The sequence below is a fragment of the Balaenoptera musculus genome, chromosome 20 (genome assembly GCF_009873245.2).
Source record: "Balaenoptera musculus isolate JJ_BM4_2016_0621 chromosome 20, mBalMus1.pri.v3, whole genome shotgun sequence".
NCBI lineage: Eukaryota > Metazoa > Chordata > Mammalia > Artiodactyla > Balaenopteridae > Balaenoptera > Balaenoptera musculus.
In genome coordinates, this window is record NC_045804.1 from 14,392,257 (window position 1) to 14,404,006 (window position 11,750).

General features: G+C 38.1%; 1 protein-coding gene across 1 annotated transcript in view; it reads left to right on the forward strand.

Moving 5' to 3' along the window:
- Nucleotides 1–11,750, forward strand: part of POLG2 (DNA polymerase gamma 2, accessory subunit) — a 31,814-nt gene that overhangs the window by 2,895 nt on the left and 17,169 nt on the right. Inside the window, exons 5-10 of the mRNA XM_036837033.1 lie at nucleotides 103–177; nucleotides 312–452; nucleotides 2,625–2,705; nucleotides 4,908–5,008; nucleotides 7,261–7,378; nucleotides 9,373–9,464. Coding sequence (XP_036692928.1) covers nucleotides 103–177; nucleotides 312–452; nucleotides 2,625–2,705; nucleotides 4,908–5,008; nucleotides 7,261–7,378; nucleotides 9,373–9,464 — 608 coding nt within the window. The remainder of the gene's footprint in view (nucleotides 1–102; nucleotides 178–311; nucleotides 453–2,624; nucleotides 2,706–4,907; nucleotides 5,009–7,260; nucleotides 7,379–9,372; nucleotides 9,465–11,750) is intronic.

The following is an 11,750-nucleotide window of genomic DNA, read 5'->3' on the forward strand; positions in this document are numbered from 1 at the left end:
GTGTAAAGTTGATAAGTATTTTGTAGTTATTAATTGATGAGTAATTAATAAGTCTTTTGTGGGCAGATACTTTGACTATGTAAATAACCTGTTTCTCACCAGATTCTGACCTACTGGTTGCAACATCCATTGATGATTCTTGCCCAAATCAATTATTACTATGAGGGTTGCCAAATGGTAATTTTTTAAATTTCATTAGTCTATCTAGATTTACTGATCAATTTGTATTCTGATTCTGTAAGTGCAAAATGTAATTTTAAGAGGTAGTTCTGCTAAATGATGCTTTCTTTTTGTTCTACTTTTCTGTGAAGGGCAGAGATGGACGGAAAAATGTGGTTCCTTCTGTTTTATCCATAAATGGAGATCTAGACCGAGGCATGCTGGCATATCTCTACGATTCTTTCCAGCTAACAGAGAACTCCTTTACAAGAAGGAAAGATCTTCATAGAAAGGTGCTTTGATATTTCAGAGATAGACTTGGGAAATTAAAAATATGAATTTTTCCCCCTTTTTTTATGTTAGTGTACTTGGTGTCTAATATAAACTCTGAATAATAATTTTTTTAGTGCAAGTAATTTATTTTTCATGTTTTTTTAGAATCTGGCCACAGGAATAATAAGCAGGTTCTCACAGAATAGAAGAAGGAATCCCTCTTGGGTAATCCCAAAGGCGTTTCTGTTTGATCTTTGGCAGCTGGACAGCTGTCTCTGATTCTTAGCCCCTGAGCCTTTTCACTTATGGCTTCTGCTTGTATCAGAAGCTGAGTGTTAAGTAAGAGTAAGTAAAACAGGCCAGCAAGACTTGTGGTATTGACCTCTGCTTCTGGTCTGACCCCAAGTGGCTGATCACTGGATCACAGGAGCTAGACATGGGTCTGGGTCAAGGGAAAGGCTTATTTTAGGATGTGCAGTTTGAGCATTTTTATGGGCTCAAAATCAAGAGAGAGGAGGGGTTGAAGCTATAGGAGAGAAATGAAGTACCTAATGGAGCAAGATTTTGGAAGAAACAGGAAGGACCAAGACAGAATCAAGAACACAAGTGGGGGGTTTTGTCTTGAAAAGGGAGTTATTTTTTGAAACAGCAGGGTGGAAAAACCAATGGTATAGATATAAATAGGCTACTGGAGCTGGTTAGACCTTGAAGGAAGTTTTACTCATATCCTCTATTTTCTTGGGGAATTAGGAAGCAAGATTATTAGCTTAAAATGTGGAGGAGTAGGGGTTTAAGTGGCAAGAGTTTAGAATAGTCATATTTCCCTTGAATGGGAAAGGGAGCTTCCCCAAATCAAAAGTTTTCACATGTTGAGTGCTCAACTGAGATTAGACACCATGAGTTTGTAGCACCACTCTGCCTAGTCAGTGATTTATTACGCAGTGCTCGTTTAGCCTGATGTGGCCATTTATAGAACTGTTTGGGATTTATAGGGTGTGTGTAGCAGACAAACAAGGGGGATCCTTTCTTTCGTTCTCTTACATACTGCACATCCAAACCATCAGCAAAACCTCTTTGATTCTATCTTCAAAATATATCCTGAATCTGACCGTTTCTTAGCACCTCCCCTGCTCGCAGTCTGATCTAAGCCACCAACATCCCCACCTTCCTGCACTGAGTGGCCCTTTTAAAAGGTACGCGTTACTTTGTTCGTCTGCTCTAAACACTCCAGTAAGCTCCTCATCTCACTCAGAGGAAAAGCCGAAGCCCCTAACATGTTTTACAAAGCATTATCCCTTTTGACCTTCAACTCCTCTCCACCTTACTCAGTCTGCTTCAGCAGCACAGACCTCATTGTTGTTTCTAGAACATGCCCAGTGTGCTCCCAGCTCAAGAGCCTGGTCATTAGTTCTCCCCTTTGTCTGAGTGCTCTTCCTCCAAGTCCACGTCTTGTCCCTCAATCCCCTTTCAAGTCTGCTCAAATGTCACCTCAGAGAAGGAGACTTTCTCTTACCACCTTTGGCCGTACCATGCGGCATGTGGGATCTCAGTTCCCTCACCAGAGACCTCGCCCCCTGCAGTGGAAGCGTGGAGTCCTAACCGCTGGACCGCCAGGGAATTCCCTCTTACCACCTTATTTAAAATAGCAAACAACTCTCCACCAGCCCGCCCCTTGCCAGCGCTTCCTATCTTCTTTTTTTTTTTTTCAACACTTAACCACCTTCAAATATATTACTTATTTATCTATTTTGTTATCTGCTTCTGCGCATTATGAGGGACAGGGATTTTTGTCCCCACCACCTAGGATTGTTTCTCATACCAAGTAGTCATTCACATGTTTGTTGAATGGCTGAATGAATGCATAGAGTGATGGGTTTTGGCAAGAGAAAGTCCAAGTGATAAGCCACATGGCTCAGGCTGGGTAAGGAAGACAGTGATGCCAGAAAGGGGCATTTCAACTGAGAGAAAATGGATTTGTCAGGAAATGGGAGAATATCAAGTGAACTTATTTCTGTAGAATGCCTGAATGGAGAAATCTATGAGCAGCTGAATAAAGATGGTTGATACATCATTGTGTGATATTTTTTATGACCTCAGCTAGCTTCCATTTTCACACAAAATTTTAACTGCTTAAACAGCTTCATGTTTGTTAGTGCTTGTCCTTTTTACCCCTTCTCTTTAAATTGTTTTAGGTGCTTAAACTTCACCCTTGTTTAGCCCCTATTAAGGTTGCTTTGGATGTGGGAAGAGGCCCAACAGTGGAACTAAGACAGGTGGGTTAAATAAGTTTTAATGTCATGATTTCAATTATAACCGTTATTCCAAGTAAATGAGTAGTTTGCCATCTAAAGTTTTATTTTGATTCATTTTTTAAAAAATTCTAATTGAATAATGAACTGTGAACATTATTTTAATTAAATAATGAAATTTTAATTAAATGAAAAAATCATTTTTAAATGAATTTTTAAATTTTTAATTAAATCATTAATAATGAATTTTAATTTAATAATAAATACTACAGTTAATTACAGATAATTTGAAGTATATTATATTAAAGAAGCTGAATACAGTTCAGTGGGTTTTGCTGTTAATGTCATGCCCAGTCATAGTTGCATTTTTTTTAAATGAGTATGCATAATTTTGGTAATCAAAATATTTGTACAGACGTCTAGTGAATTATTTCTTACGCTCTTCCCTTTATAACTTAACACTTTTGATACTTGTTGGTATAAGCACAAGTTCTAGATCTGTAATCTTATTTTATTTTTCTAATCTATCTGGTCAAATTAAATACTGTTAAGAAAAACCAGGAACCCTTCAGCAGTCATTTCTGTTTGGGTAACTCAGACCCATCCAGGACCTGAGTGAGGATACTAGAAAGATTGACCTGGCTTTCCCAGGCTCCTGTGCAGGGGTCTGGGAAGGTGGGGATAATGAGCTCAGGGAAAGGGAAGAGAATGGCTTAATTTCCTCATTTCCCCCAGGATTGCAGGAGGCTCCACAACACCCTGGTAGGTACCAAGTTCCTAGGGGTTTTTTTGCTTGAAGGACGAAGAAGAACTCTGCTTCCTAGATTTTCATCATTACCATTGCAGGCCTTTTGTTTTGTTTTGTTTTTGTTTGTAAGAATATTAGTAATATTTTGTGCCTTGGGTGCTTTATCAAGAGTAGCATCTTATTCTGTTTTTAACACTTTTCCCCTCAGCAGTATGACAAAGAGAATCCTTATGTATGTAACTTTCTGGGCTATGAAAAAGGTTTTGTGGGTTATTTCCCCATGTTTTCACCTGCACTTTATCATGCTTAGAACTTTTTCTCTCCTTTTCTGCTGGCAACCAAAACTAAACTTACTGAAACTCATATTTATTTTTCCCTGATAATTTCTTAGATTTATTAATATCTATATTCTCATCTATCCCCAAAATATCCTGTACCTTAACACGCATTTACTTCGCTGTGGTCTTTCCCTGGGAGCTTGTTAGAAATGCAGATTCTTGCCAGACCTGCTGAATCAGAAACTCTGGGGGCGAGGCTGAGCCATCTGTGTTTTGCAAGCCCTCCAGGTGATTCTGGTGCTTAAGTTTGAGAAACAGTGCTTTAGCTCAGGCACACACCCCTACCTCATCCCACCATCCTCCCCGTCTCCCTCCCCATGGGGACATTTGGTAATATCTGGGGACATTTTGGGGGACATTTTTGGTTGTCAGAAGGTGGGGAAGGGTGCCCCGGACGTCTAATGGAGACCAGGGATGCTGCTAAACATCCTATATCAGCAGTGCCAGTGAGAGAAATCCTGCTTTAGAATTTTAGTTCTAGATTGTTAAGGGAGTTTAAAATTTTTCTTTTTCTTGCTTCACCATTTTTAAGAAAACAGTAAAGTGTACTATGTCATTTACTCATCATTACTTCTGTATTTCCAGTCAGGCTTTTGTCTCTAGCATTCCACTGAAACTAATCAATCATTCTTTTCTTCTTGAAACATTTTCTTTAGTTGGCTTCAGGAACACCACTCTCTGGGTTTTCTTCATACTTTTCTGGCTCCTTCTCCTTAGTTTCCTTTAATGGCTCTTCCTTCTCTTCCTGACATCATATTATAACCCTTAGGCTCAATTCTCAAGTCTCAGATAAGTTTAGAGTTAACATAGCCCTTTGGACTGTTTTTTTCTGATAGAATCTGTTTTGCTTTTGTTTATTTGTGTTATGAATGATGATGATAATAAAAATTCTTATATTTGGTATAAAAATTTCAGATTTGCATTTAGTATTCAGCTTTGAAGTGTTTAAGTTCTTCAGAAGAAGTATACAATTTATAAGTATACAATATATAAAATTATCAACAATATTATCATGTAATTAAAGGGATTTATGCCCATTTTAAAGAGTGAAAAAGATGATTGGTGGTTTCATAAAAATAGGGTAATAACTCTAGCTACTTTTCTTTCTTTCATATTCAGAGTTTTTGTATTTTTCCCCAGGTTTGTCAAGGGCTATTTAATGAATTATTAGAAAATGGAATATCTGTGTGGCCTGGTTATTTGGAAACTGTGCCATCCTCATTGGAACAACTTTATTCAAAGTAAGAATTGTGTTTTTTTGTTGCTTAAAAAATGTATTTATTCAGTTTTTGATTATACAATGTTTCTTTATGAGTAACAGATTTCTTCTAAATATCTATATATACTATAATTCAAAATTATTCCTAACTTTCCTGTTTACAGAACCACATACCCTTAGTTAATTGGTACAGCAGGAAACAATACTCATCAGGTATATATAAGCACATACTATATGAAACTTCAAGACTTAACACCATGAAGTATGTGTATCTGAGTTTATCAGTTTATCAGGGATGGAATTATTTATATTAGACACATTTGTTGAATCAGGACTGAGGGAACATGAGTGGAGTGCCTTTTCCTTGCTGGCGTTGTTCATTCTCAGGCTGAGTGGAAGGTAGTTCTATTCCAGAGAACAGAGAACTAGTTTTCTCGGTGATCTGCACCTCTGTCTACCTGATTGCTCAAGACTGAAACCTGGATATTGTCCTTCACTCTTCCCTCTTCCTTACTGTCAGAGTCCAGTCCATCACTAAGTCTCGTCTTCCTCCCAAATGTATCTCACACCCACATCTCCCCATTAAGATCACCAGTATCGGGCTTCCCTGGTGGCGCAGTGGTTAAGAGTCTGCCTGCCAATGCAGGGGACACGGGTTCGAGCCCTGGTCTGGGAGGATCCCACATGCCGCGGAGCGACTAGGCCCGTGAGCCACAGTTGCTGAGCCTGCCTGTGCTCCACAATGGGAGAGGCCGCGATAGTGAGAAGGACCGCGCACCGCGATGAAGAGTGGCCCCCGCTTGCCGCAACTAGAGAAAGCCCTTGCACAGAAACAAAGACCCAACACAACCATAAATAAATAAATTAATTAATAAATAAATAAAATTTAAGGGAAAAAATTTTAAAAAATAAAAATAAAGCAAATAATTAAAAAAAAAAGATCACCAGTATCTCTTGACTGGATTATTGAAATAATCTCCTAATTGATCTCCTGTCTCTAGTCTTACCCCCTGCTATTTTCATTAACTTCTGTTTTTTAATAAAATAATTCATTTTCCCCTACTTTGGGTTTATTTTGTTATTTTTTTAGCTTTTTGTGTTGAATACATATCTTTTAGGTGAAAAGTTGTGAAGCTTAGTGTTTCGCTCCTCAGTTCTGTAGTAACTTGTTAAAATATACCTTTCAGATGATGTCAGAAGAAAAATAAGTTTCTATAGATAAAGCAACTGATGGCTTTATCATATATAAAATGAAGGGGTGGTACTTGAACTTTCCAGTGTTCTCAGTTTCTAAAATCTTATCCTTTGAGTCATGTGGACAATATCAAGTTACAGTTGTTCTTTACATGGTAAAGGCTTTATGTCCCAGGATAGTTTTTTTCCTTTGTCCCAGGATACTTTTCTCCAGATATTTATTAAGCACCCACTATATTTTTTGTACTTTGATACAGCAGTAAACAGAAAAGTTTCCTGTTCTTAATGACACTTATATTCTAGTGGGATAGAATAGACATCAGACAAATAGATAAATAAGATAATTTCTGGTGGAGTCCTAAAAGAAAAGAAACAATGAGATAGTATGACTGGGTAAACAGAAAGAAGGCCAGTGTGGAACATATTCAGTTATTGCTAAACTAGAAACTAAGTTAGTGTACTAAGGTATATATTTAGCATGGTTTTTGGTATAATTTGTTGTACACTAGATCTTAATATTATAGTAGTATTATAAGAGAGTTTCGTCTAAAATTATTTTCTTGGATTGTATCCAAATACCAAAAGGCTGAGGTTATTCTGAGGTTCATCCAGATCACACCAAATGGTGTGTTGAGGTACCAGTGTTTATTTCTTATATTTTCTTTTCTTTTATGACTTCTCAGCTATTACAATAAGTCAGAAACTTTCTGAAAATTTTACTTTGAAAATGATTCAGAAACTTGAAAAAAGTATTTTTGGGTTCAGTTCTCAAGCCCTGTCTTTGAGTTTTGTGACTCTTTTTTTCCTTTTTTTCTTTCTTTATTTTTTTATAGAACTTTAGTTGTGGTATGCGGGAACCTTAGTTGCAGCATGTGGGATCTAGCTCCCTGACCAGGGGTCAAACCTGGGCCCCCTGCATTGGGAGCTTGGAGCCTTAGCCACTGGACTACCAGGGAAGTCCCTGAGTTTTGTGACTCTTGAAGGTGGCATTGACTCCTGAGTAATTAAAGCTGGTAATGTGGTGAATTTACAATCTATATTTGTGCTCATGTGTTTTGGTTAACTACCTTTTTTTCTTAGATATGATGAAATGAGTATCCTCTTCACAGTGTTGATTACTGAAGCTACTTTGGAGAACGGATTAATACATCTGAGAAGTAGAGACACCACAATGAAGGAAATGATGCATATATCCAAAGTAAAAGACTTTTTAACTAAATATATATCATCAGCTAAGAATGTATAGATTCTAATATTTGTGTAATAAATATTCTCCTTTCCTAATTTGGTTGTCTTATTTAACTGAGATTATTATTAGTATTTTTTGTTTAGCCTCTTTGCACTCAGAAGTGGATTTTTTTGGTGCTTTTTTTGATTCAGTTTTTATTACTTATATTTCTTGATGTATTTCATGGTATCAGGAATATGTTCAGCTATAAGAAACAAAAGTACTGCTATACTGGCTTAAGCAAATTGGAGTTTGTTTCTTTCATAACAAGAAATCGAGGGGGTAGACTGTCCAGAGCTGGTGTAATTGTTTCCTCTATAGTAGTTAGGGAGCAAGGCTCTTGCTGTCTTTCCACCATCTTTAGTATATTGGCTTTTATGTTTATACTTATTTCTTCTTGGTCACAAGATGGCGGATGTATTTCTAGCCTTCTCAGCCACATTCGAGTTAGGAAGAAAGTCAAAGAGATAAGAGCTAGCCAGCCAAGGCTCTTCTGTTTTTAATTAGGAAAGTAAAAGCTTTCCCAAACATCCCAGTCAGAAGACTTATTTACATTTTCTTGTATTTATGAGAACTGAATCACATGGTCATTGCTAGGCCAGTCATTGTCCAAGGGAATGAGAATATCATGATTAATTTGGGTCAAACACAATTTATCCCTTGGGGCAGTACTGTCTTCTCTGAAATGGGTTTTGTTATCAGGAAAGAAGGGTCTTTATATACACTGTCAAATATCAAAGATTAACCTAAAACTAAAATTTTTAAAATGAGAATATTTATTGACTTTTGCAGAGCAAGCTAAAATAAATGTTAAATGGCATAATCTAATATTAGTATATTTCATGTCTAACAGATATGTGTATAAGAAATCTTTAAACTTTTGTGTGCTGATTATGTTTGTGTTAACTATGTTGTCATTACCAGCCTGACAAAAATTCTGATACTTTGTGTAAAATGTCTTAAAAGCTTGGCTGGCTTGTCTGAGTTGACTTTACTTAGTAGGTCTTTATTTTTTGGTTATTATTTTTTGCTCTTGGGGAGAATTTCAAACATATACAGAATAGTATAATTAACCCCATGTGCCTATCACCCAGCACCAACAACCATCAACCCGTGACCAGTCTTGCCTCATCCACCCCACATCACCCTTCTATGTTATTTCGAAGCAGATCGCAGCTATCAGTTCATTTGTAAATATTTTAGTTCAGGATCTTTTGTTAAGTTAACCATTCTCCCGCCTGAAAAAATTAACAGTAGATGATAATAGGAATTATTGAGAATTTCCTTGGGTGTGATAATGATATTATGGCTTTATTTTTCTTTTTAAAAAGTCATTGTTTGGAGACTATACTCTGGGTGCCATCACGAACTCACCAATAATTGCAATTCAAATTCAGTACTGGTGTGTGTGTGTGTGTGTGTGTGTGTGTGTGTGGGGATTAGCTTTATTGAGATATGATTTACATACAGTAAATTTACCTATTTTAAATGTACAGATTATGAGTTCTGACAAATGTGTAACCACTACCACAATGATAATATAGAACATTTCCATCACCCCCCAAAAGTCCCCTCATGCCCCTTTAGGACTTAAGGGTTTTTACTTTAACCTCTTCTATCACACATCTGTATCTCCTCCCACATCAAGAATCCCAATTCTAAAAAAAAAAAAAAAAAAAAAGAATCCCAATTCTCAAGAATACTGAGGGTGATAAAATTAGAATGCCATGACACACAACTGCTCATTTGCTTTATCTCACCTTAACCACAGAACTCTCAGAACTGCAACGCCAGTATTCCCACCATATGTCTACTTAAAAGTTTAAATTTCATTTTTGTAGTTTGGGGTCCAATATTTAGTTTTAATATAACTGTGAGACTAAAATGTTTTTAAAAATTATTTTTCTGAAGAAAATCTCAGTCCTGCCCACAGGTACCTTTATTTAGGTACTTTGTCTTCTTAGGGGCCTCAGCCTTCACAGGAAGATTGTATTCCTGGTCTCAGATCAGCTGGCTGCACTAACTGGCAACATGGAATGTCTATACTGCAGTTGAGGTAAGTAATATTTATGGAGGATTATCCAGATCAGAGGTGTCCGACTGGAGTTACACATCAGAATCTCCTGTGGAGCTTTTAAAAATAAATATATTTGAGCCCTATCCCAGACAGACCTACTATTTCTCTTCACAGTGGGGCCCTCGTAAGTATATTTTAAAATACAGGTGGTTTCTGATGTTCACCCCTGTAGTAACCACTGTTAAATTTATCAGAGAGCTGTATACCTGGATGGTATTGTTTTGACAAAACTTCCCTGCAGCCCAATTGCATTTAATAAATTTTTTTTTATCAAATACTCTTCTTAGGTAATACACCACACCAATATGTACTGAAAGATGTTATTAGAAAGAGTTCTATGAAACTCATGCTTCATTTAGCCATAAGAATGTTCTTGAGGGCATTTGTTTGCTATGTACACCACGTCTTCCTGTGAGGAAGCATGGGAGAAATTTCTCAGATTTAAATGCCAGGGGTAGTTGTGCTTCTCCTAAAGACTGGCCTGTCATTATATGTGTTATATATCTGTTCATTTTGTTTATTCACAAAGGCTTTTTGAGCACCCAAGTACCAGGAACTCTAGGTGCTGGGGATGTAGTGGTGAACAAAACAGACAAGGCCCTTCTAGGGGTGGGCAGGTGGGGACAGACATTAAGCAAGTAGGTGCATGGGCAATTTCAGGTAATTTTGGGTAGCGATAGTGTAAAATAGGACAGGATGGCGTGCTAGATCATGCCTAGGGTAGTGTGCTTTACATAGGTGATCAGGGGAGCCTCTGAGGACTGGCCTTCCAACTGAGACTGAATGATGTGAAGGAGCCAGCTGTGTGAACATCTGGGGCAGCACATTCTGGGCAGAAGGGAGTAGCAAGTGCTATGGCCCTTAGGACGAAAATGGTGTGGAGTGAGCAAGGAACATAAAGCAGGCCAGAACAGAGGGGAGAAGGGGAGGTCAGAGAGGTGGTCAGGGAGAGGTGGTCAGGGCCCATGTTGCTTAGAGCCATGGGGGCCACAGTAAGGACTCTGGAAGCCACTAGGGCAGGAGGGGGCATGGTTTGAGCAGAGAAGGGACATACTGTTATTTTGAAAAGGTGACTGTGGAGAGTGGAATGTTAGAGGAGTAGAAAGGAAGCAGGGAGACCTGTTAGGAGCTCTGACAATGCCCAGGTGATGGTGGCCAGGACAAGAGAGGTAACAATGCCCTTCCTGGATCTGGCAAGAGGAGCCCCTGCCCTTTAGAGGGTCCTGCTCTGGCCCTTCTCCAGCTGTGCCTTCCCCCACATTATGTCTGAGGGGCCAAGGAGATGTGTTTGGAGGTCATTGTAATCCTTAGGTGTCTAATTGTCCTAACCTATAAGTTTATGTACTACCCGAAATCTCAGTTACTGTCTCTGGTTGTGTGTAATAAAGGTCAAAGACAAGGCACTAGCCCATATGTCCCTCCAGGGCAGTAAAGGAGAAAGAAGGAGCTTCAGACATCACTGAACCACTGTTGATCATTCCTCTGGTTAAGTCTCCCCTTTACATCCTTCAGGAGAAGCAGCACTGAGAGAAGGCAGTCTCCTTAGGTTGTAATCCCCCAGGTCTGGGAGCAGAAGGGGCAGAAGGGACAAATGCTTGAGGGCAGCTGGTCAGAGCACACCTATTTGCAGCTCTTCATCCCAGCAAGGTTTTTGTGCTGCCCTGGTGTCACCTTGCAGATACTGCCTTTTCCTGGTTTCCTATTGGATTTTTGGCTTTTTTCTTAATTTGTGAGAGCTCATTATATATTGTAGAACTTCATACTTTATCAGAGACATGGATTCAAAATACCCCCCCCCCATTCTTCTGACTTAGTTTAAGATTTTTAAATGTTTCATCTAACTAAATTTAACAATCATTTATGTCTTCTGGATTGTGAGTCATACCTAGAAAAGCCTTTCCCTCTTAAAGATTATTATAAAATTCCTCCTGTTTTCTTCTAGCACGTCTGTGGCTTCATTTTTAGGTATTTTAATATTTGAGCTAGCTGAATTAATTTTGTTGCAAAGAATGGAGTTCTAACTTATTAAATATGGTTCTCAGGTTTTTAAAGTGTATTGAATATTGCATCTTTTCCCCATTGACTTAAAATGCCATATTTTTCATATACTAAACTCCCATATGTATTTAGATCTATATCTGGACTTCCTGTCCTGTTACATTTACATTTTTCTACTTCTCCAGCCATATACCCATACCACACTTTCAAAATCATGGTAACTTTATAATGTTTTCAGACCTCACAGATCTCTCTCTCTCACTCTGT